At 40.5% G+C, this 25,175-nt stretch overlaps 2 protein-coding genes across 3 annotated transcripts in view; both read right to left on the bottom strand.

Moving 5' to 3' along the window:
- Window positions 1–8,820, bottom strand: part of LOC147202192 (adhesion G protein-coupled receptor D2) — a 73,763-nt gene extending 64,943 nt beyond the window's left edge. The window contains exons 1-10 of the mRNA XM_086116670.1: window positions 8,599–8,820; window positions 8,485–8,521; window positions 8,217–8,241; window positions 7,511–7,735; window positions 3,575–3,760; window positions 2,702–2,781; window positions 2,242–2,532; window positions 1,869–1,980; window positions 1,499–1,645; window positions 1,319–1,421 (exon numbers count right to left, since the gene is read on the bottom strand). Coding sequence (XP_085972796.1) covers window positions 1,319–1,421; window positions 1,499–1,645; window positions 1,869–1,980; window positions 2,242–2,532; window positions 2,702–2,781; window positions 3,575–3,760; window positions 7,511–7,735; window positions 8,217–8,241; window positions 8,485–8,520 — 1,205 coding nt within the window. The 5' untranslated portion in view covers window position 8,521; window positions 8,599–8,820. The remainder of the gene's footprint in view (window positions 1–1,318; window positions 1,422–1,498; window positions 1,646–1,868; window positions 1,981–2,241; window positions 2,533–2,701; window positions 2,782–3,574; window positions 3,761–7,510; window positions 7,736–8,216; window positions 8,242–8,484; window positions 8,522–8,598) is intronic.
- A 339-nt stretch (window positions 8,821–9,159) lies between these two features.
- Window positions 9,160–25,119, bottom strand: kif14 (kinesin family member 14). 2 transcript variants are annotated; one of them, XM_086116675.1, is made up of 29 exons: window positions 23,924–25,119; window positions 23,350–23,604; window positions 23,142–23,229; window positions 22,748–22,846; window positions 22,558–22,610; window positions 22,445–22,475; window positions 22,138–22,245; window positions 21,886–22,002; window positions 21,640–21,758; window positions 21,088–21,260; window positions 20,223–20,370; window positions 19,837–19,900; window positions 19,573–19,757; window positions 18,751–18,853; window positions 18,448–18,605; window positions 17,935–18,082; window positions 17,567–17,713; window positions 17,145–17,277; window positions 15,679–15,772; window positions 15,471–15,603; window positions 15,099–15,205; window positions 14,140–14,240; window positions 13,588–13,818; window positions 13,059–13,246; window positions 12,443–12,595; window positions 11,483–11,605; window positions 10,548–10,622; window positions 9,971–10,124; window positions 9,160–9,818 (listed from the first exon to the last, which is right to left on the bottom strand). In XM_086116675.1, the coding sequence occupies exons 1-29, from the start codon at window positions 24,955–24,957 to the stop codon at window positions 9,457–9,459; spliced, it is 4,884 nt and encodes a 1,627-aa protein (XP_085972801.1). In that variant the 5' UTR covers window positions 24,958–25,119; the 3' UTR covers window positions 9,160–9,456. The 2 variants fall into 2 exon arrangements, with proteins under 2 accessions (XP_085972801.1, XP_085972802.1); XM_086116676.1 differs by having other exon boundaries at window positions 9,971–10,121.
- Window positions 25,120–25,175: the final 56 nt, after the last annotated feature.

Below are 25,175 nucleotides of genomic sequence, written 5' to 3'. Positions count from 1 at the left end.
CAGTTGCATGTTCACGAAAAGTGCAAGGAGCAGAATTGTCATGTTTCTGCACTTAACACTGAACAAAAGTGTGCCCCTGCATCAGGTCTCCCACTAAGGTAACCAGTGATTTCCCTGTCACACACTCAGTCTTAACTTGCATCTCATTTATTTTTCTGTTCCGTTCATGTTAGGGTCTGTTATGGCTATTGATCATCATAACATGCGTGTGTACTTGCGTATGCACACGAGGGTGTGTATATCCATGCATGTGCGATAATGGGTCGATCACGGGAGGTTTGTTGCTTGAAAAGTAGATCTTCGGTCAAAGGAGGTTGGGCACCGTTGCTGTATTACAGTATGTTAGCCTAACGTAGTGGAGAAGATTTTGGAAGATGGGAGGAAGCTGGAGACTGAAGCACTTTAAAAGGACGAGGACGGACGGGGTCGGAGGACAATTATTTCATTAATCAGGGCGGACGGACGATGACGGAAGGGTAACCAGGTCGCAAACGGAGGACGGACTTGCAAAATAGGATAAAGTGCCCATCTCTGGGGAAGACCCTGGAAAGTCCACACAAACCTGCACCTGGATCTCTGTGAGGCAGATGTGCTAACAGCAGAACTCCCACTAAATCATAAAATATATGAAAACAGCTCTTCTTTTCAACAGGAAGACAAATAAAAAGAAGGGAACACAGCATACAGTATTTTTCCAGTTCTAAAATTGTTTATACTAGTTCCGAATCATCTATAGAATAGACTTTAAAGTCTGTTGCTAGTCCATAAATCACTGAATGGTTGTGATCCTGAATATATTAAAGAAATGCTCGTGGATTATAAACCCAATAGGGCTCAGATGTCTGCAGACTCAGGTCAAATAATGAAGTTCAAAGCACACATGGTGAAGCAGTGTTTAGCTGCCAACAGAAGTGAAGTCACCCTCAAGTGAGACTATTTTTAAGTCCGGGATAAAAACTCTTTTATATATTTATTTCGTTTTTTAAAATGTCCTCATGCTTTTGACTGAGCTCTTACAGCATTTTTTAATTGTTTTTTTTCTTTTACTGTACAGTAATTTAGTAAAGTTACTTTTATTTCTGTATTCTATTTTTTAATGTCTTCATTTTTTTTGTGTGTGTTTTTAAATGGTTGTAAATGTTTCACTTTTAATCACATAAAGCTTATGAAGTTATTGGGTACTATCGTATTCTATACAGGATCAGGGCATTCTTTTGGCAGGGGTTCAGGAGTAAGTTGAGTCAATTGTTAAGCTGTAAAATTTCTCCAACACGATCATCAAGAGCATTTTAGAGTACAGAATCATGAAATATCTAACCTTTTCGTGTTCTCATGCTGACTCAGAAAAGGCTGTGCTGCACCAGATACAATCTTGTTCAAATGGCTGTAATGAGTGTGAATAAACATCACATCCGTGTGACCTAAAAACAGAAAAGAAGTGCAAGTCAAAATAATGTGTAACAAATCTAAAAGCAGTGTGATTTTGTATTTTTGTTACCAAGTTTCTGAATTCTCTGTAACTCAGAGTCTGGGATGAGCAGCTCATCCTTATCGTTTCCACTCACTGTGCTGGAGCTGATGTCAGATGGTTTAAATGATTGACAGCAGCTTGTTTCAGTTAGCTTGTGGCTCCTGATGAATACATCTATTCGCAAAGACAGCAGGAGCAACACAGCAAAGAAAAACAGACTAAAATGAGCACATTCAATATAAAACAAAAATCTGAATGATGCATGTCATTATATCAGTAGACCAGGAAAAATGATCCTCCAGAGAAAATAAAAAAATTAATAAAGTATGTGCTAGTTAAAGTAAGAGTATCAAATATATCACAGTATTTTATTCCGTGTGTTAAAATGATTAAGTACCTATGTTCTTGGTCGAAAGAAAGAAGCTCTTCCCCTCAGCAGAGAGCACATCTGCCAGAGTTTCGGTAAGATTGTCAATGGTACTGATGATAGTAAATGGCCCCATGTTGATCTGTTGAAGAAAATCAGATGTTTAAAAAAAAACATTTAAATTATAAATCTTGTCAGGAATTATGGCCAGTTAAACAAAATTCAATGGACTTGACAATAGAGCTTAGTAATCAATCAAAATCAATGTTGCCAAGCTATAGACTGGTACAACAAGGAATGTCTCAACTAACATATTTGATGGTAGCTAATTGCAGGTTTATCAAAACTGTACAACTGTTCAGTTTTTCATCGTTATCAAAAGGATGCTTTGATCAATCCTCACCCCGTCATCCGTTAAACCAATCCACTGTTGAGCCACATGAGGCTCCAACATCTCACTCGACATTTTTACATAATCTGTAGCAATGGACGCCATGGCCTCTGCGGCATGAGCACTGGCTGCACGGCTACTCGCCAGTACAGACCAGCCCATCTCCATTCTTAGAGACAGAAAGTGGATATCATTGGGTGTGAGGACATTTGGACCATCAGCCTTCAGAGTGTCCAGGACAGCCCGGGCCAGCTGATGTAGGGAATTTCTCTCTCTGTCCCAGGCGGCAATGGCATTCTGCTCCTTTATCGTGGCAAAGAGACAATGACAAATATGTTAAATACATATGAATCCATTTATTTGAGATATTATCCAGTGTCATATTCTTACAATAGTTTTGCACTACAACATTTTTGTATTAAAACTTAAGATTTACAATAAGAATAAAAGACATTCAGAAAGTTCAACTCACGGGTGTGGTTAAAGGATACTGGCTCAATATGCTGAAGAATGGTGTCTTTGGGGAATGGGAAACATCTTGAACTTCTACAACTAACAAATGGGAATTGAATTAATATAACCATGCTTGAAAAAAGACAATGATTATACTGAAAAGATAAGAATAAAAATACATTGGTTTTCAAAGTGTAATGCACGTCTCCCAGGGAGTCAAGAAAAAAAAAAAGACTCTTGGTATGCTCACTTAAATTTAAATTGCCGTGGGCCTTATTTTTGTGCCAAGTACAAGTGTCGTGCAAAAAAAGGTTTCTTTATTGTCTTTTTTTTTTGTTATTTTGGTAGACGGACGCAGGTAGAAAGACTCGTCTGCAGAGCTCAAGATCTGTCTGCCTGCGCCTCGATCAAATCCACCGAAATCGCACGTTACCAGCGCCACAATTTACACGTTTTTTTTTTTGTGGTCTAAGCTCTAGTCCATTTTCTGTCATTAAATTGTCATGTGTGCCGGCGGCGTATAATGAAAAACGCCCTTGCTCTGCCAGAACGGCCAGTGAGGCGCACCGCGGTCTGCCAAATTCTCAAACACCGTCCACTTAGACTTGCCCCGGCACAAAAATGAAGATGTGCTGGTGTTTATGTCGAGCTCTCATGCGCCTGTCTATGAAAATAGGGCCCTGTATGTTAAAACAAGTGATTTTTTTTTACTCCTTTTGGTGAGAGAGGAAGGAAAGACAGAGTCTCTGGCAAGCGGAAACAGAAAATCTATTTTTAACACACGCTGATCCTAAACTATTGACATACATACAAAAAAAAAAAGATTATCTAAAACTGTGTATCTCGCATGAAAATGACAGAGTATCATCACAATCCACACTGTCAAACGCACCTTTCTTATACTGACAGACAGCTCCTCTGAAAGAGTCACAATTGTCGTGGCTCAACCTCCCTGTGGCAGGGTCAAGAATGTCACACTCTTCATACGGCTGAGGGCTGTGGACAAACTTGAGGGAAAATGTCTGATTCTCCAAGGAATCTCCATCCAATATAGAGCCGAAAATGAAAGATATGTTACCTAGATGAAGAAAAGAGGAGTTGTTAATAATGATCTCGGAAAGAAACTGAAGTAGGACCACATGCAGTATGATCCATCGTTCAACTTTGGCCAGCACGTGTTCTGAAACATTTCCAAATTACGAGGTAGCCTACGTTATACTATCTTCTACCCGTGTCCTACAGCTGCAACAACAGCAAAATTATTTCTGTTCAGCATGTCTGACTTCTTAGCAGATAGACACATTTTTATTTTGCTACAATTATGTCAGTAAGGGATCAGGTTGACAGGATGACATGTCATTTGCAAGTTAAATTATCAAAATTTCACAAGATAAATACTATTTCAAATTCCAAAAGACATACGGGAATGAAACCTAAGAAGTGAAACAATAATAACTTATTTCATGAGTCAAAGCCAGTTGCTGTGAGTTGCAACTATTTTGGACATTTACATTTAATTCATTCATTTTTTTTCATTCATTTTCCGAACCGCTTAATCCTCACTAGGGTTGCGGGGGGTGCTGGAGCCTATCCCGTCTTCGGGCAGTAGGCGGGGGACACCCTGAACCAGTTGCCAGCCAATCGCAGGGCACACAGAGACGAACAACCATGCGCGCTCACACTCACACCTGGGGACAATTTAGTGTGTTCAATCAGCCTGCCATGCATGTTTTTGGAATGTCGGAGGAAACCGGAGTACCCGGAGAAAACCCACACATGCCTGGGGAGAACATGCAAACTCAAAACAGGGAGGCCAGAGCTGGAATTGAACCCGGTACCTCTGCACTGTGAAGCCGACGTGCTAACCACTGGACTACCGGGCCGCCCTCCATTAATATTGAAGTGAAGTCGACGTGCTAACCACTGGACTCCCGGGCCGCCACATTTAATTCAGAAATTGCAAATAAGCATTGCTGAATAAAGCAGGCATGCGTTGACAGTGACTGTGCTAATCGGTGTTGCATAGGAAATTTCAGATGAAAGAGAAAATGTTGGTCTCTTCTAACAAGCTTCGTGTCATCTTGGTAGAGATTTTACAAGGGTTTGGAATGTGACTGGGAAAATACACGTCCATTCATCCAGAAGAAAACATTCGTTGCATCTATGAACCTACAAGAGGGCCTCCCGGTTCTCGCTCCTCCAAAAGCTTTTCAATAGGGTGGAGCTCAGGGCCCACAGTTTCTTCCAAATCAAATTCGTGGAATTCATAATTGTATGGAATTTTGCCTTGGACACATGCAACCCCTGACTTATTCATCAATAGATTTTGAGGAGTATTCATCTATTTGTTTTGTAAAGACGAGGGTGCGCATACTTCCTTATAGTTTCAAGTTAAAGGAAACACGCGGTTTTAGTTATACCTGCGCTCTCGTAACTGTGGGGGGAGGGGGGAGGAGAGTAACAATGAGATTGCAAACATTCCCGAAACAGTTTGTTTCTGAGCAGCTAGTTGTTCAATGATTATAAATGTGTTGTTTTTGCTGCACATTCATCCTAGTAGGAGGAGAATTTTGGACTCTCAATACTCTTATGGGACTATGAAGTCAGAATGGGACAGAGTTTGTTTCTATGGGTGGATTACATGTGACGTGAGTCAGAAAACATTTACAAGAACTGTAAGGAGCTTCATTTGGGGAGAGCAGCGGAAACAGGCGAATGAGAGATTCCGTCAGACCACAAACCCATTAAACAGTAACAATGAGCATGTGTGCTTTTACGAACATATTGAAGTTGCCAAAAGCGAGGAAAAACTCTCCTTTCAAATGTTTTGCTTTGTTAATACTGCAAGTAGTTTAAGAAAACTTGCTTTATTCAGTTGCATTCTCTTACAGTATAAGACGTGTACAATCTGCAGCACTAAATACTATGACTGCATTACAATTCAATCGCTTTTTTTCATTACTTCACAACTGGCAACGAAACATGTTTTGGCAGCACTTTGGAGCAACTGTGTACAAAACTATTTTGATCTGATTTCCTTAGATTACGAAATTTACACACTAAGCAGTCAAACTGCTTATTAGACATTGCATTAACGCTAATTAAGTTTTGAAAGTTTAAACATATGCTTCTCTTCCTTATGTCTACATGTCATTTTCCACGTTCTTTTATGCGTTTGTATTTTTTTTTCAGCGCTTTTGTTCGTTTGAGGTCCATTAGCTATTGTGCTTGAGCTCTGTCTACTGCTATGACTGTATTTGCTCTCTGTGTGAAGGGGGAGGTGTGTATGGGGGGATGTGGGGATTGCATTTTGTTTTTCAATTTTTAGATTGAGATTGTTGTATGTGTGCCACCCCCCCCCCCCCCCACACACACACACACACATTTATCTCATCTTGCTTGCATTGCCAAATGGGTGGCTTTTCCTCAGAAATGCATCTCAGATTTTTGGCCCATGTGAAATTCAGGACGTGTGCAGGCCAACAAAGTCTCTCTATGTGATTTTTTTTTCCTGCACAGCAACCATACCCAACCCTAATACCAATACTGCTAAGATGCAGTGCCAAACCATGTGCATGCGGTTGATTCGTGTCTGTTCTTGATGAGCTCTTCTTTAATTGAATGTGGTAGCCCTTCATATTTTTTTTTCTATTCTGATGATGATGAAAGCCGCCCAATTTACCTTTACATGGACTGTTGCTCCACAGCTTTGTAAGGGAGGACTCTATTTCCGTAGATGCCCATCCCCACTTGAAAATCAGCCCAGATGTATTTGGTGGACACGACTTTTCCATAAAAAGTTTCACTTCTTTTCAGTACCCGATTCCATATGTGAATCTCAGCGATGCTTCCTGAGAATGAGTCATCCTTCAAATGAGCCCCCAAAGGTGTCCTGCTCCTGACCGATAATAAAAAGTCCATCTGGCCTAATACTGTCACAAATGTTCAAGCCATCCCCACTGTAGATAATATGACCATCAGCTAATAGTGTCCAGCGTCCACCATTTTGATTCCAAGAAACGCGAATCCAGTGCCAGGAGCCGTCAGGGTTGAAAATTTTCTTGGTAAGCACCATGAATACCATGAACTAGCAGAGCCAGCTGCACAGGCTTTCCTTGGATCAGATTTACACAGAGCTGGAACTCATTAATATATTACTGGGTGGAATAAGAAACAATGGTGGAAATTATAAAGCAGTTAGTCAAAACTTAAATTGGCACACAGAAACAATGCACCCATGGAAGAAAACTTGCGAAGAGGACGGACTTTTCTTCCGGTCTGAGCGCCGGCTGAACTCCAGAGTCAATGTTTCAAACTCACTTTTTTTCTCCATCCCACCGAGACACAAAACAGCCCTGCATAACCCTCTACCACGTTAAAAACAAATATTTTAAAAGCTAGCACAAACTTAAGTGTAACTAGAATACAGTGGAACCCTTCGAGTCGAACACAATATATTACAGCACGATTTCAAAACCCTTCCGCGTAACAAATCAGAAAAACAGAGATAATCAATTCCAGTATCCTACTGCTACCATCATAAAAAAACTGTTGAGACAATATTACTGGCACTCAGTCTTGACTGATGAAGGTAAAAAAAGAAGGTGGCTTGCATGGGAAATGCACTTTACACACCATTTTCTAACATTCTTCTTTTTCACACGTGTAATTCTACTTTCATACAATATCTATCTGCAAATGCGCCCTTTAGGATTAAGTGTTTCAAAATGTCAAAGAAAAATAAAAAAGTGTGATGTACTGCACAGTAAGGTGTTTTGTGTTGTGATGTAACACATAAAGACAGCTCAGGAATGAATAATGAACCTACTTTTTAGATGAGTTGTGAATTTCTTGGCAATCCACACAGCTTTGGAGATGTTCACGGAATTTAAATAGGTCTTTATCTGTTGCTTCTCAACTGGACTGGAAATGCTCACTAAGGCCCCAGAGCGCTGGTAACACAGTTCGTCTGCACTGTCCCATTGCAACTCATCAGGGATGTATTCATAGGAGGTCTCCTCATATGTAAGTCCTCTGGTTTCCAATATAAGAGCTGTTAAAATAGAAAACTGCCATTAGTGGGGATGAAAAAACACTAATAATTGCTCATGATTGATAGTAATATCCCAGATAAGACTAAACACTGTATTTCACAAAATATTTTTTTCACATTTTTTTTTGCAACTGATGAAATTGAGCTGTGTAGTGTGCCCTGTGAGACAAACTCTGTGTTTTGGCGCTATATGAATAAACTTGAATCGAAATTTTAAATTGAACTGAGATCTTAGAATGTTAGGAAGAGAAATTGATATTTGACATATTCCTTGCATTGCAAGACAAAACAAACAGAGTGACATTTTAACCAAAAGCAGGTGAAACACACGCACAGAAAAAAACAAAACAAAAACACTGTGATCATGAACATAGGAACACATTTTCAATATGGATTATAAGCGATGCGCATAATGACTAACGGAACTATAGCATCAAAATTAATACTAAAATTAAATAGGAATTTTAAAAAAAACACTCACCTGATATAAAGATATGAGAACACACCTGAGGAAAATGGCAGTTTGTTCAGTTAACTTACATTCATCAAATAAATAAACAAATAGGTGCTTGCATATATCTAGTTTTATACTTCAAATTGACTGATGATTTGCATTGATAAGTACGGAACCAATATGGTATTATTTTTTTCAAGCTGCAACCAGTGAGACAGTATCTTTAGAGTAAACATTTATCCAATATAAGCATTGCATACTATAATTGTCAAAATATTCAGAAAAAAATACTTACAATCAGTCTTATATTAGGAGACATTAACCAGTGCATTCTGAAAATCAAAAATCGGCGTTTTTTTAGAATTATAACGCCAATGTCTTTATAAATAAAATAAACGTAGCGTCTTACCTCAGTGATTGTCCTGGAAACTTTTAGCACGTCTCATCTTAACTCTCCACTTTAGCGTCAGGTTTACCCGATAGAAGACAATAAAGTACTTCTTTTTCTCAAACACTGCAGCATTGAAGTAAACCGAAAGAAGCTTTTTTAGTTGAATGAGAAAGCGGTGGGTGTAACAAGCAGAGGACAGCGCCCCAAAGTTGGGTTCATCGAGCCTCTGAGGTCCTCGAGCGTCTCTTCGACACGGAGCGGTTTGAGGTTTGCTCGATGACGTCATTCACGGAGCATTCATCATTTGGATGTTTCCTTCTTGGCGCTACCTCGCCGGCAGATGTAATGTTTGAAATCACGTGCGACAAAGGGCCGAAATACAAACTTGCGATAACATTTGGGAATAAACAGCTGGCAAAATATTCGACGCAGAAATTTGATCTGAATTTTGAAACCGATTGCATACCAAGTAGACTTAATAACTTAGACCACATGCTACACTTTAAATGTGGTTTCAGAACGCAGAAGCGTTGCAAGGAAGGATGCAACTTTCTCATTTTAATGAGTTTATTCGTCAAGTCTCAACCAAAGTTTCATGAATGGCGCTGACATAACAGCTACATATCAGTCGTTATTTTTAGATTATATCCAAAATGTTACAAATGCATGAATGTTTAAAAATAACAAAAATCACATTTTAAAACACTGAAAGAACATTTTGTGAGTGCAAATACATTTTATGCTGGAGCAACACAAACAATGGCAGCTGCCTCTGTTGCCAAGTGTATTAGACTGAGGCATTAAAAAAATAAAGCTGCTTATTCATACTGTATTATTGTAGATTGCAACAGTCTTAATTTCCTTTCTCACAAGCTATTACACCCAACGTGGGCTACCATTGGCCACAACACCCGCAGGGAGGGAATGCACAAGCTTATTAACGGCCCGAGTTCTGTCTGCAGACCGAGAGGTGCCATATTCCCTCGGATCATCTTTGCTTTCTTCTGACGTGACGGTGTTCCTGTTCTCGATAGCTTCCGGCTGATCCCAGGGCAAAGTCAGAGACTGCAGGGCACAGTGCAGCTCATCTTGTGCAGCCATCAGCGTTTGGCCAGAGGGAGAATGCAGAGAAAGCCCAACAGGTCCCTTGGAGAGACCACTGATAATCTCATCAACAGTCTTGGCGGAAGAAGTGATGAGCTCTCTACAACTGCTGAACGCAGAGTGTCGATCTTTACCTGGGGAATGATTGCAAGCAGTTAAGACGGGAAAGTCTATCCCACAATCGTCAACCTTGTAAAATTGAATAAGCCATTGATTCCAAGTCAAAAAGGTTTGAGGGCTTTTTTGATATGCACACGTGGCAGCTGGCATGCATCAGAAATCTCACCTTTCAGGGTGTTAGACAAAGAGCAGTGCAGCTCCTTGATGGCTTGGTTTAACTTGAAGAATGTGGCTGCTGAAGCCCTCAAAGTCTGCAATCTAGAAACTGAAGCCTCTTCGTCTTTTTCGTCTTCGTTTTGCTTGTCATTTTCACGCTCCTGCTTCACACCATAAACATAGACATCCCGCACAATAAAGATACATTTCACAAAACAGTGAGTGCGGGAATACACTCAAAAGACTTACACCTCCAAAGACAGAACATTGAATTCAATTTCCAAGCAAATGGAGGAGAGGTTGATTGAACTTGACAATGTTACCACTTCTCACACTGCATACACAGAAACTGTTGTTCAAATTAGATGAAAGTTGGGGGGGGTTTTTGGCTGGTTTTAGAAGTTGTGAATTTTTTTCTCGACTAATTTGGATTTGCACCTGGCGCGGTGCCTATGCCCGATCTACTATGTACTGCAACAGGGTGTGTCATTTAGGCCAGAAAACAGCAAGTGTTTCTAAATTGAAGGAATAAATGTCAATGCACAGTTGTCAACACTTCAGCATATACGAGTTGAGGTCAAACTCACCGTAATGCGACAGTGGATGTAGTTCTGCAGGGAGCGGGCTAAATCAAGCATCTTGGACTTGAGGCACTGCAGGACCTGTAAATAAAAATGAATGACATATGTTAACCTGGATTTCACAGGTAAATGGATTACGGTACATTAAAAAGGACCGAATTAAATCACAACTGTCATTTCCCAAGAACATGTTCTTTTGTTTTTGAAAAATAAACCAAAATTGAGGAGTATAATTCATTGGTTAAAAGGAAAAAAATGTTTTTTTTCATTCAAATATATTTAATGATTAATATTACAAATTTATATTTAACAATGTGGTGATTTTGACATAAATTAGAGTAATTTCCCCATGGAACTAAGGACCAGTTATTATGTTCCACGTGTGTTTCTGGCATCCCAGATTTCAGGGTTACTGTACTTCCTTTTCATATTGCACCGTTTCTTGAAGTAGAAGTTAAAACAATTTTCGCTACACACTGTGACTCAAAGAGCAGCACTAGCAGGGCTATTCTATAGCTGTTATCATGTGATATCTGTTGCCACCGAATCCGTTTGACGAAACACGGCATCAAACTTAGTGTCTTAAGTTATTTAGACAGCAGAAATGCTCATCCGTTAATTTGTAATTATACATTGCACACGCGCGTAATGATAATGATTATTTACACATTCATAACACTAAGTAACTGCATCCGTAAACGGAAATATGGGTGTCGTCAGCACATGCAAAGCAGATCAAGGTAGGCGTTTCCGGTTTCCTGTACTTTAGGGACCTTTCTTTGGAAAAAAATAAAATAAAAATTACTATGAGAATAATACTTGAGTTTTTGAGCATTGATTATTTGAGTGTGTATTATTCTTGGGAATTGACAGTTATAAATATACAATTCTGAGACACAAAAGAGATAGGCGAACCAAACCAAAAATGTTCTTGAGCTTACTGGGTCCCTTGGATAAGCAAGCTGAGCCTCTCTCATCATTTCTTTGGTGGTGATGAGGCTGTCTTCTAAAACGGAGTTGACACCTTTATTTGTTCCTTCCAGCAGATACGCTACGAATGAAGCCTGAAAAATACGTGAACGCTTCAATGATATCTAGATGTACAGTATTTCCGTAAATGAATATGGTAATAAAATGGCTGTCTGAAAAGCCTCCCACAAACCAACGCACAAAAATAATCCAAATTTAGATCAGCACCGCAGATGTCTACAGTATTTCACCATGGAGACAATGTCTTATCTTCTCATAAAAGAAGTGAAATGCTTTTTGATTTAAAATTTGCTATTTTAAAAACAGGATAATACTGAAAGACACACGAAACTTAAAGATGTCTAACACCCTCAAAGATTTGTGGATCTTGATTATTATTGGGGGTTTTTGGGGGGGGGGGGGCGGCATCAGCAATAAATCTCCTTGGCTAATAAAATAGATATACATACATTGAAAGAGGAATCACATTTTCTTATCTCTTTACAAACCGAACTTTGACAAGTAAAATGTTACTCTTCTTTTATTTGTTATTTTTTTCTGAAGCTACACACGATATTTGATTTACACAGCCTATGTAAGGAAACAAATAAGTTCCAAATGCTTAGGTCAAAAGGGACGAATGAACAAAAGCAACACCCCTGCGCCCTAAAAAAATAGGAGCCACATGCATGTGTACTACCACTTAAAAAAAGTTATTTAGTTAGTATACATACTGCAACTTCAATTAGATGCATGGCATTATAATTGAATGACATCACAAATTCAAATAACTTTTTAAACTTTTTTTTTTTTAATCTCGGCGCTCTATACAAGTAATGTTCTATTCCTAGGTATTGTTGTATCTGAGCTTAATTACGGCAAATCCCAGAGCAAGACGGAGGCTGATGCTACTGTGGTATTAATGATGTTACCTTGCCTGTGGCCTGGATACCCAGCTCCACATCACTAAGTGACATGCCTGACAACACCGCCAGGTGGCTGAGTGCAAACAATGCTGCACCCAGGCACCGACCGCTCTTCTTTCGTGCTTCACCCACCATTGATGAGATCTCAGATTCGCAACCCTAAACAGGGAGATTTTCATTTTCAGAAAACATCGAGCAAGCACAAAATAACAGGTGGACTTTGAATTGATTTCGCAGTGAATCGATGCAAGCAAGTGAACAAATGGGTGGAATATTCTGCAGGGCTCTGTAAATAAATGAAAACATGGATGAGAAATTTGGACTGAGAAGAAATTTGTGTTTAGGTACTGAGGCTCATAAGGAATTTAGATTCATTTTCCATATATTCATGTTCTGTTTGAGGCTCAAGGTTGACAATTCCCTCTGCTTAGTCATTTCCATAGACACAGCTCAAACAGCTCAGAGCCAAGTTCCATCAATCAATGCTTTGAATTTTTATTAACCACCCTACACCAATATCAAAATTATTTGCCAGCTAAGATTTTTCTCACTCAATTAATTCAGATAGTATTTAATGGCTTGGACAAGTACGAGAAGGACGAGTGAATTCATTTATCTTCACCTGAATGAGCAGCTGCAGAAATCCTCCCATCTTCTTGACTTGGCTCTTGAGTTCCTCAGCAAGAGTGTAGAGTGTCCCGGAGGAGGCTTTCACACTGGCCAACCACTGCATGATGACAAACACTGCACTCTCTGTAGCTGCGGTGGCCCTGATCAGCTGAGTCTGAGCCGACAAGTTACACACAAACACTGAGGGGGCGGGGGAAATAAGAAAAGATTAGACATGTTAGTCAATTGTCTTAACCTGACATTCCCTTCCTTTTCAGTGGAGTTGGTTACTTTTCACATTATATTACTTCACCATCAGTAGACAACCCTGTGTTTGTTGTTTTGTCTTTTCAGTAAATGGCTTTCTTCAAGATAATTATCGGGCATGATGGATTATAGGACACAGGATTCATTTAGCACCTGGAAATCGGTTCTATGTGGACTTGGATGCTGTCAAAATGTCACTCATCTGGATGGAATATTGTTTTGAGCTCTGATGAGAGAAAACGGATGTTTAATGTGAAGAGACATGGTTGACTCACCATTCTCTTGGCTGTCATCATCTAAACTGTCATACAGTTCAGATATGGTCTGGATAGCTGTGTATACCCAGTGCAGATCTGAGACCAACCTATCAGCCAAGCTCTCTTTAGTGCCTCCAAAGCCACGTAGACGGGCTACTGATTGGCCCACCAGCTCCTTGCAGATACCGGGCACTGAAGATTCTGTGGAACTGGAACGTGTGGAGGGTGGTGTGGCAACGCCCATTAACCCTGGGACAGACACCATGATCACTTGGGGTGTGAAAAGATGACTGCACCAGATCTTTTTTTTTTTCTTAAACAGCACGTCATATTAAAACACGTAATTTGTCACATAATCCTTTAGGACTCCTTTTTTATTTCAAAAAGGCAACACCCCTGGATTGCAAGTTACCAGTTAAAAAAAAAAGCAGAAGCAGCATTTGAGTTTGAGAAAGAACATTTTCATGATTCTCAGACTATATTCCCAGGGAACTGACTGGTGTGTCTTATGCATTTAAATTGTGAAAACAGAGAGAGAAAAAAAAAGTCATTTCAAATTATTAGACTTACCATCAGAGTGGGTTGAGCCCTTAAGAAGACTCTGAATGGGATGAACACGGATCTCATAAAGACGCCCTGAGATTCTCTTGCCCTTTAATAAACTCCTGCTCCTAAAACAAAAGTAACATAGCCAAATGTAATATGATTATGAGCGTTAGAGCTGTCGTTTTCCTTGACCTACCATCGGCATTCAACATCTGTGACATAGAAACTACTAGCGTACTTGTTTTCTTCAGGACATTTCATCTTGTTTTCTGAGCAATTGACAATTTTTATCCATTGGCTCTGATATACTGTATATTCTCAGAATTTCACAATTGCTTGTTTTTCCACCAATAGAGAGCTCCCTACTTTTCATGATAGTCAATTTTTTTTTCCTGGATATAAAATTTGGAGCCAGCCACATCCGCCGAACTTCATGCTGCCTCCAGTTCCAAAACTTCTGACCTCATGAAAACAGTTATGTGTACAGCGGTAAACTGGTTGTGTGTCAAATGTAATTTCTGCCTCAGTCTGGGTCGGCAATATCCTGTTGGCTGTACATTTAACCTGCATAAATGTAGTAGCAAGAGGAAAAACCCAACTCTGAAACCCAAACCCAGTACTATTTATTGCTTGAATCATGCATATACCAGTAATTGGACACAGCACGGCAACAAAAAGCTGTCAGTCACATGTTACAATACTTTTGTTAGATGTTGACGGGTCGGATCAAACAAAAAGGATTCATCTTCTACGTTCTAGGAACCCAATGTTTTTTTTTTGGTAGCAAAAAGTAAGGAACTGACCTCACTGTTCCAATCAGGGAAACGTGTTTGGGATCAAATTTACAATAAATAAATAAATAAGTACCGGTAGTAATTTGTTGGAGGCAGGCCACAGGTAAACACACACACATCGGTGGAAATGAAGGAGCAGCTAAAATAAGTACAGTACTTGATTGATGAAAAGAGAAAGTTGAACACTACCTTCGACGTGAGAAGGTGGAAGACGAAGCAGAGGAAGACGATATATCTTGCTCCCACTCATCATCAGGGGCATAGAACACATCGTCATTTTTCGAAGCTGGATCTCCCTACAGAGGAAAAAAAATTATCAATACTGTCGAGGCACCCAGCCAAAGAAACTGGCAAACATATGGACTTAAAATATTATTAACATGTGATCAAATTGCTTTTGAAACACTGGGCAATATTACACTGAATGCCAATTGAAAATGTTAAAAGGTCATTCCGCTATTAAGTGGTTTTAAGGCACAACTGGATTGGAACTTTAAAATTAGAAAAAATGTAAATTATTGTTAGAATTTAGATACATTATCATTCAACAGTGAAAGTAACCTGTTCCATTTCTCTCATGACAGCCATGTTGTTTTGAAACTTATCCAGGCTCCAAAAAGTAGAAATCCCCAGCTTTGTGTTTTGGACCCGCACTTGCAACACATCCCCTCGGCCATTGTCGGAGCTCTCATGTCTACAAGCACAGTAAGACCAAAAAGAAATAAATTCTTGTATTTTTTTTGGTGTACCGTTATGTGATCTTGTATACCTGCTGAAGATGGTGTTTTTCTTCAAGTTAGCGCTGATCTTATTGGCTTCTTCAACCATCAAGGAGAGTTTCATTGCATCCCAGCGTGGAGACGCTGCAAAAAAGACATGACGCAAAAAACAAAAAAGTTCTATTGGATTGCATATACAGTAAGCATATACAAAAGAGTCAAACTGAATTTTAAAATAATCATCATTTCAGTTGTCATGAAAATTTAAAATGTGTATTTAGTATTATCTTGTTTAGTTTGTATTAGATTCTGGACAGGAGATGTACAAAATGGTTCTGGGGCAAAACAATAACTCCCACCAGTGTCCAGCCAAATTAAGATCTTGCTGCTTCTCGCAGCTACGGACGCTGATTGGCTGTCAGCAGTCAATTGATTTTCCAGACACCATCTTGTGACTCTTAGTTTGCTGATGTGGAATTCAATAAATTTTCGTGAATATTTCATTCTTTTTTGAATAAATACTGTGAAAACGGGCACAAGTACGGCTGTAGGATGTCACACGCAAAGTGGCGAAGGCATGACGCTCCAGAGATTTAACTGGATGCCAAAAGACGGCTAGTATGGGCAGCGAGTGTGTCACCAGGATGGTTCGAAATGGAATGTCAACTCCTATATTTGGGAGGTAACTTTATTTTCCCTTATTACCAATTATGGAAGTAGAAAACCATAAAAATCAATAGACACGGCATAGAAGTTAGTTTAGCTACATCATATCTTTTTTCGATTGTCCCTCAGGCACCACATAACCGGCTCGTCTTTTTATTGTTTGTCCACATATCATGGAACTGACTATTAATTCCGCCATTTCATAAAAGGTGGGTTGTAATTCTTATAGGCTCAACGTTTGGTTTGAGAAGACAAAGTTGCTCGAAGGACTCGAGCATCCCGCGCTCGAGCCCTTCGAATTGATTTCTTCAATGTCATTTTGAGAAAGGTTGAAAATAATGGTTTGAGTGGATACGGTATTTTTGAAATTTATGGCCGGCCCACCCAACTGTGTCGGTACCTTCTCACAGCAGCCCATTTCTAGAGAAGCGCAGTTCAGTTTGGATTATTTGTAAAGTGGTTGAACTGGCGATTTACTTGTTTTGGGGTCACTCATAAGAATACTATCAAAAATCACAGTGTGTTCTCAGTCTTCCCGAAAAAATATCATCAAAAATAGTATCAATATGAAAAAAATAAGTAAACCAGTGGTGTGATCGCTTTTCAGTCCATGTGTACAGCAATTTTCATGATGAAATTCTCATTAGTGTGGGCGTAGGAAAATAATGCACTAAGGCTGCATGCGCGTATTGTCACACAGCGTGTGTCTCACAGGCTGGGCTGCAAGATGGCGCCTGCCGAGCGAGGTGGCCAGACTCAGTTTATATATTGTGCTGACTCCCACTACGATCCAAAACTGAGCTGGCTCATGAGGTTGGGCGATTAATACTGATGTGCAAAAATGACTCACCATCTCTTGGAGTGTTGATTAACCTCATAGCTCGCTTCCTCTGCATTTCTTCAAGCTCTTTGCTGAGCTTTCTCTTCTCGACTTCCAATGCCTCAACAATCTTCGCTTGACACACATGGTGTTCCTCCATCACCTTAAGTAAACAACGGTAATGAATATTTTAAATCGATCGTATCTCGATTCCATCTAAGTTGTGATCCTGAAAGAGGTCCAAGACAAATTTCATTTATTTTTATGACACACATTTGGTCCGAACGGCCTGTTTTTAACCTTCAGACATAACTCCTCATGCCACTGTTATTTCAGAGCCCACAATGGTCTGTGTGGGAGTATATTTCAGCATTTTGGTGGCGCAAAACCTGCACTGCACAATCCAAGCCAGCTTTCCACTTTTAAGTGAAAGTGTTTTTCTAAACCCTGACCTGGGCCTCCATGTGTAGACGAAGGCGTTTCTTCTGGGAGTCCACCTCCTGCTCCAACTCTATATTGGCCATTTTCAGTTCTTCCATCTGGCTTGCTACCCGTTGCTGGTCGAGCTCCTGGAGACGCTTACGCTCATTTTCCTTGTTCTGAATGAATGACAATGAATACACTCAGGACCAGCGGAAAAGGCAGAGCAAGCATATTGTACGTTCAACTCTGTCAAAAGAACCAGTTCCAAATGAAGAGTGAGTGTTGGTGGTTCAAAATCAGTAAAATCACAATTATTGCAAGTAGAAAACAAATAATCAACATTAGAGAGTGCAAATGACTTTTCCTCCTTTCGGCTACAGACAAAATTCTCCCGTACCAGCACTTTTTCCATTTCTCGTATCCTGTCCTCATAGAGGGCCTTCTGGTCGGACAGCTCTTTTTGGGCAACCTCTTTGGCCATCTGGATTCCATGCATCATTTCCTTTTTGGCCTTCACCTGAGCCTCTTCAATTTCTGCCTCCAGTCTGAGAGACAAAAATATGACTTTGAAGGTAATTGCCCTTAAACACTGATATTCAGTTGAGATAAACAGCGGGATCAAAAAATATATACAGTACAGTGGACCGGTTTGGCACCTGCATATTCGCCGATTTGAGGGGTTTTTTTCTGGGGGGGACATCCCCCATTTTTCATGGAAAATGTGTTGGCGTTTTATCCCGATTTTTTTCAGAATCATTGGGGCTAAAATATGTTTTTTGTTCTTCAAGGTATATAAGATGGGCATCAGTTCCATGCAGAGTTTTGCTTTTCGCAGGGAATAGTGAACAGGCCGGCCCGCGGTCCAGCGCAGGGGTCCACTGTACAGTTGTTTTGTGCCTTTTTCACGTACTTAGCTCTCTGACCCGCAAGCAGCTCATTTTTGGCAAACTCAAAGTCTTTGTAGCCATCGCTTGCACCTGTCCAACATGATACACGCTTTCCACTCTGCACCTCTGCTGGATGGTTGAAACGTAAGTAATGGTCTCCACCTAGAATCACCCTGTCTCCCTGGAAACAGAAATTATGAAACAAATGTACAGTATTCAAAAAACATATTGAGAAACCGTTTTAATTCAGATGATCTAGGTTTGCTCAAAATTTGCCCATGAGACACTTCATTTCAAATGAAACACACCCTATTCTGCGTACTTACGTGGTGCAAAACAGTTGATTCTGATATTAAGTTTCCATTCACAAAGGTCTTGGCATTTTCCATGGGAGTGATGCTGACGGTACCGTGAGTGTTGTTTATAATACTGTAACAAAAAAGACACCCATTACTCAGATAAAGGTGCGGTATATAGACTTTTTCCCCACATTGCTCAATACTGCGTTTTGCTTGTCTTTATTTTTATCTATTTATGTTAATGTATGGTTTATGCCGGTTTAAAAACAATCTATTTATGTTAATGTATGGTTTATGCCTGTTTAAAAACAATCAAGCATGTATTAAAATGAAATACAACATGAATGTGCCACCAGCAGCAGTGTCCTCATGTTTGAAGTTGCATGTGTCTCTTTGTTTTTGTTTTGATTGACTCCTTTTATTGCATTGTCTAAATGTTGCTGGCACGGTCTTTTCATATCAACCTGTATTTTAACTGTTTATAAAATCCCATCCAGGGATTTGCTATAAGCACTATGATGCACACATCAGACTGCTGTGCAACACTTTGTGTTTTTGCATTTGTCCCTCTCAAATAAACCAAATAAATAAAATGTTTTCGTCTTAAAACAGATACATTTTATTTCTGTATACGAGTGTGGTGACCTATCCCTGCCTTCTCATAAAAACTAAAGACAGAACACTTTTCTTTTTAATCAGTTGAAGCTAAAAACTTTCTCATCAAAAAGGTTTTAGTCTAGATTTGAGGTGTGCCCAAATGAATGAAATTTAACTCTCATACTTAACAGGACCTCTGCAAACTAGGTGTACGTAATGTTGTGGCCGATGGTCATTTGCGTTTGTTCTCACCAGTGCTGGTCAGCAATGAGGGCTCCGGTCAGCTGGATGTCATGTGTGCAGTCAGACTTGAGTTTGCCAACTGTCGTTCGACCCTCTTTAATCATGTAGAGAAGCATCTCAGACAGCTGAGGGTCCTCATTCAGGTTAACCAGATTGGGGAGACGGTTATCCACTTTAAATGTCACACCTGATTTCTGCAAACAAGTAGAGCGAACGATAAAACGCATGGCATTTCAGTTAAGACTAGTGGATTTTCTTTTCAGGGCAACATACCTGCAACTCTTTTGTTTCTTCACGTTTGCGTATTTCTGCTTGCTCAAGTTTCTCTCTCCATTCCCTATATATATAGATATTTTTTTTAATAAAGAAAAAAATAAACCCTTCAAGTTAAATAGTGTCTCTTCTGTATATCAAATGTCCAAAATGTTCACTTTGTTCAAAACGTGGAGCTGTGTCATTTTACTGAGGAATACATCCTTCTTTCAATTGTTGACTGCATGCAACACATTTTTTAAAATCAATCCATTTGGCATTCAGCAATATTTTTCAAAAAATATGGACATCTCAAAATGACACTTTGTAATTATAAACATATTGTTTTGCTGCGAATAAAATATTTTAAAATGAATCATCATAGAGGTTATTGCAACAATGCTGACCTGTTGGCCTCGACCATCTCTCGCTCTTGCTGGCAGAGTTTGCTCTTCAGAGCAGTGATCTCCTGTTGGAAGAGCCTAACCCGCTCCGGTTCAATACCTCGGGTGCTCGCTTGGGCGGCTCGCAGCTTCTCCACCTCCGCCTTCAATTCTGAGCAGCGAGCCAAAGTGTTATGAAAATGTATTGATGTCTATTTGAAATCAGAAAGTTACTCAACGGGTATGAAGTTTAGCTCGTCAAAAGAACATTATGGACCTAGCATTGACCCAAATTGTAACCTCAGAGTCACATCCACTTTAAGTTTCACCCCTGCATCAGGGGACGTGAGCGAAATCCACAGCATTAGCTCCCCTTCGTGCTAAAAATGTCAAACGGGAGCCTGATGATCTAATGAAAAATAATACTTGCATGACAGTTATCCGCCATGTGCGGCTGACGGTGCATAAATATGGCCCGGAGGCAAGGTCAGGGCCCGGCCCTTAATTGAAGTGGGTCGGGCATAAGCTGGTGATGGATAGATGGGCAGACAGGAGGGCATGGGGGAGAGAGGGGAGATCAAGAGCAAGACATAAACAGGAAAGTAAAGAGTCTCATATGAAGAAAGGGAATGAGAAGAACCTACAGGATGTAGGACGGAAGGTCAGAAAGAAACAAAGAATATACTGGAGCAAAACAAAGTACAGTACATCAGAAGATAAACATCGTTCTCCCTGGGCAGCAAAGTGTGAGTTGCAAAGTCAACACAGATCACACAACTGGTCATCCACACAAACCACATGTCGATAACAATCCATTGACTCAAATCGCGGCGGCCCAGAGGTCTACTGATTCAAGTCGGTTCTAAAATGCATCAAGAGTATATCTGACCTCGGATGAGCTTTGCATTTGTATCCTCATTGACCTTGGCCACATTTATGATCGTGCGGGCCTGTTGGGCGTAGCGCAGAGTGCTTAAGCTTTCCTCAACGTTGCTTCCTGCTGGACTCAGCGTGGCAATCATGGCCGTCTTGGAGTTGCCACCGAGACTCTCCTTCAGGAGCCTGAACAAGAGTTAAAGGTGAGTGAAGGGGAGCTCTTCCCACTAAACTTGAGATGGCGTCAATGTCTTCCACACAAAACGCACGCAATTTATTTGTAACCATCACTTTGATTTATATATTAAAGGCACAAGCGCACTGAATTGACAGTAAAATTAACGTAACAGAAATAAGAAATAAAAACGTAATGAAACATGGAGGTGTGGTATTCAAAAGTGCTTGACTGGGTAGAGTTTAAGTGTTCCAAATGTAAGTGCCTGGGCCAATGCTGGATTCATTAAGTATGAGGAGTGTTCATAACTTATGTACACGATGAGGATGTCTGCCGTTATTTTTTTTTGTAATAGAATCAAACATAATTACAAACAAGAGGTTCTCTCACCATGTGAGAACAGACTCCCTGTAGGGTATAAAGACCTTCTTCTTAGTTAATGCTTGGTCAGCCAGTGCACAGATGACTTTTCCAAGTGTCAGCAGAGATTTGTTTATGCTGGCACCCTCCTAAAAGGATGGAGAAAATACTCTTTGTTAATATGACCACTGATTCGTTGAAAAGATACAAATTACGTTTGTGATTTAAAAATTACTAAAACAAATCCTGATATTGATATTGCAAACATGAATGTACCCGGAGTCTATCTCCACTTGTCTGTGCAGCGCTAGACCGTTCACTGCCTGCCAAGTCCACCAGGTTGATCTTACTGGTGATGTTGTGGTCATGTTCTTCTCCCTCCACCAACTCTGTCTGTGAATCAGCGCATGTATCACTATCCATACTCATATTTAATGGAATGCATTATATATAGACCCAGAAATATGATCACAAATTTGTTTTCAGGAACTGTACATGGATTCAAACGATGAGGATGCAGTACCGCACCTTTGTCTGAGTCATAACAAGGGTAAAGACGGAGTGAGATCTGGAGCTTTTATCGTTCATCCCAGTGGCAGCTGTGGCTCTCTGCTTGTTTCCCAGTTCAAACCATCCCTGCACAAAATGATACAGTCAGTTAGAACTTCATCACTAACTGAGCAGCCAAGTACTGATTGGTGATACCAGTGCTGCACAATTCTGAATAAGCCAAGTCACCTAATTTTATTTTACATTAGAAAAATTTCACATCTTGGTGACTGCTAATGTAGTCTAAATTTACGTATATTCAAAAACATAAGAGGGTTTAACTTACCTGAATGTCACTGTAAGATCCCACAACATTCCTGTGAAGAAACAAAGGGGAGTAATTCTGCAATCAGCCTGGGACATTCTATACATAAAATAAAAGAATGAATGTGTTCTTACGCTGATAGCTCTTCAACATAGGGTCCATAAATCGGATGCTCCCTCACCCTCAGCTGAAATAACACATGCAAATTTATTGTAGAAGTCCAAAACACCAATGATGACAACCATGCTGGTGTGGATTAGCAGAGGCCAGAAAAAAAAAACAAGGTGCAGTATACTGTAATTTTGTAAAATGCTCAATACTTACAGGCATCCTCATCTGGTTTGGATCATCTCTGGTCACAAGGAGGTCATGGATTTTCTCATTGTAGACTTCAAAGTAGCTCATCTCGACATGACATTTGACCTGAGGGGAATCCACAACCAAAGTTATCTAATATTTTGCCGATCATCAAATGCCATTTAAAACCACAAGAAATTACGGAAACCAAATTTGAAATACCTCCCAGTGTGACAAAGTTGTCAATCATTGAAAACTACAACCATAATAACAAACAGCATTAAACATGTGGGGAGGGATGATTTACAGCCTTTTTCATTTTTTTGTATCAGAACCTGATGGACTGACTGGATGAATTGATGGACAACTGCAAGATCTGTTACAGAGAATCAATGTAAAAATATGCTGGCACATAAAGTACCTGTTCATTTTCCATGGAAGAAAGCCTCAAAAAAAGTTCCTGGCAAAACCGAGGGATAACTCCAGCCTCCTCTCCAAAGCCCATCATCCTGCCAAACAAACATTTAAAATAAAACACAGATCAGCAGACCTTTCAAGCACAACATTCATACAGAGTAAGGAATCTGAAAAGATGAATGCAAATTAATTGAGTCTGGAAAAATACCCACGTATATGATTTTCCAGAGCCAGTTTGGCCATAAGCAAAGAGGCAGGTGTTAAATCCATCAAAAGCGTAGAGCAGCAGAGGCTTTGCCAGAGCCTCGTACACCATCTGCTGGCTGGCGAATGAGCGATCACTCGAATCCACAGAGCACAGGGAGAAGTCGTAGGTGAAGGAATAACTCTGTTTTGAGTCTGGATGCTGTACAACTGTCTCCTGGCCATTCATGAAGATAACCTGTGAGGCCTTTTCTGCCTTCTCCCTAGGATGGGCAAGAAACACATGATGGTTTTCTTGCTAGGACAGTTTCAAGTAAAGACATTGCAAACTTTTGAAATCAGGAGTTGTAGATTTTCGTAGCTATTGGATTGTCATTTAGCAAAGGATGATTTTGTCAAATTTATTGTGTTATGATCAATTACAGATGATGGAGCATGGGGTAAGGAAGAACACAGAAGAATGACATGATGCACATCAGCATAAAGGTTCCATGAGATAAATATTAAAAGAATTCCCTATGAATGTTGATTTTAAAAGGCAGTTTGCTTTGACAGAATTCATGCAATAATGCAAACACAAACCTGGCATTAAAAGGGCGAACACGCACTGCCACAGTCACTGCACTGTTCTCCATCTTTAGTGAGTCTTGTGTCTTGGAGGTCTCACTGGGACAGGGCAAGGACTGTGTCGGTGCTGTAGCAGACGTGATTGTTGGCGTCCTGGTATTTTCTGGCCTTAAGCAAGAGGTTGTAGCAGTAGCCCTCACCTGTGACGCTGGGGTTCCTTTAAGCACACCTGTCCTACTTCTTCGAGGAACTGGGATTGGTTTGCTGTCCTGTGCTTGCTTGCTCACCCTGTATTTGGACCTGTCTAAACTTACTAATTTGACCGGTTTCGGGGATTCTTTCACAGTCAGTTTCTCGAAGACGTCCCTCCGTGCGGCGATTTTGACAAACGGTGTCTTTTTAGTCGGGGTTTTGAACGTCTGGGTTTGCTCATCTGATGGCCTGCCTGTGGAGGATAGTGACTGGGAGGAGGAGGATGGCGTCTTGTTGGGTGCCTGCCTCCCTTGTGTTTCCATTTGATTTGCGGCCTCTCGTCCTTTACTCGCAGTCTCTCTCGAGCTAACCGAGCGGTATAAAGTAGGGGTCCTACCATTGGATTCTTGAAGGACTTGAGGCGTTGCGTGAGAGCTAACACTGCTGACCACACGAGGCAACGTAGCACTTTTATCCATGGAGGGCGTCTTAGGCCTCCGTTGCAAGGTCATTCTCTTCTCGGGTGCTGGTGTGACATTATTTTGGCTGCGCTCCACCACCGTGTCCTCAGCACTATCAGCTCCAGTCTTTCGCCGTGACCTCCTTTGAAGAGTGAGCCGGCCGCGGTAGGGTGTCTGTCCGCTTCTTGACAGCGCAGAGATGACATACGTCCGGTTAAGGCTGCCGCTTTTATCGCTGTCCTCACGCGCAGGGTCCCCGGGTGGTGGATCACACTTGGCCAGACTTTTGACTGCCTTTCTCTCGGCTAAGCAATCTCTGCCTTGGATCCTAGTCGTTGACATTAGATGGTCGTAGTAAGCTGTGTGCTTTTTCGTCTGTACGCTGAATAACGACATTTTTGACGACTGCTAAGAACTAGACGAAACCCCGTAGTTTGAATTTAGAAACGCAAGCCCAGACGCCGTGATGTACCTTTACAAGTCATAGAAAAACATTTCAATCAAGATCAAGTCGTCCGCGTCAAAACAGAGACTGCATACTTGTTTACTCCGTTCAGCGCGTTGATCCCCGCTTCCGCATTCGCCCGCCTCAATTTCAAATCCAAGCCACCAAC

This window comes from Hippocampus guttulatus, chromosome 7 (assembly GCF_054856545.1).
Source record: "Hippocampus guttulatus isolate MCC_2025c chromosome 7, RoL_Hgut_1.0, whole genome shotgun sequence".
Lineage (NCBI taxonomy): Eukaryota > Metazoa > Chordata > Actinopteri > Syngnathiformes > Syngnathidae > Hippocampus > Hippocampus guttulatus.
Note: the sequence above shows the minus strand (reverse complement) of the source record. Positions and strands in the feature narration are given on the sequence as shown.

Bases quoted from the DNA above. Each gene is read 5' to 3' on its own strand.
- kif14 (XM_086116675.1), bottom strand. From the start codon at position 24,957: ATGTCGTTATTCAGCGTACAGACGAAAAAGCACACAGCTTACTACGAC. The intron at 22,246-22,444 runs GTAAGTTAAACC...CATTTTGTGCAG, and splicing joins GATCTTACAGTGACATTCAG to GGATGGTTTGAACTGGGAAA. The intron at 15,604-15,678 runs GTATACAAGATC...CTGTGCTTGTAG, and splicing joins AAAAACACCATCTTCAGCAG to ACATGAGAGCTCCGACAATG.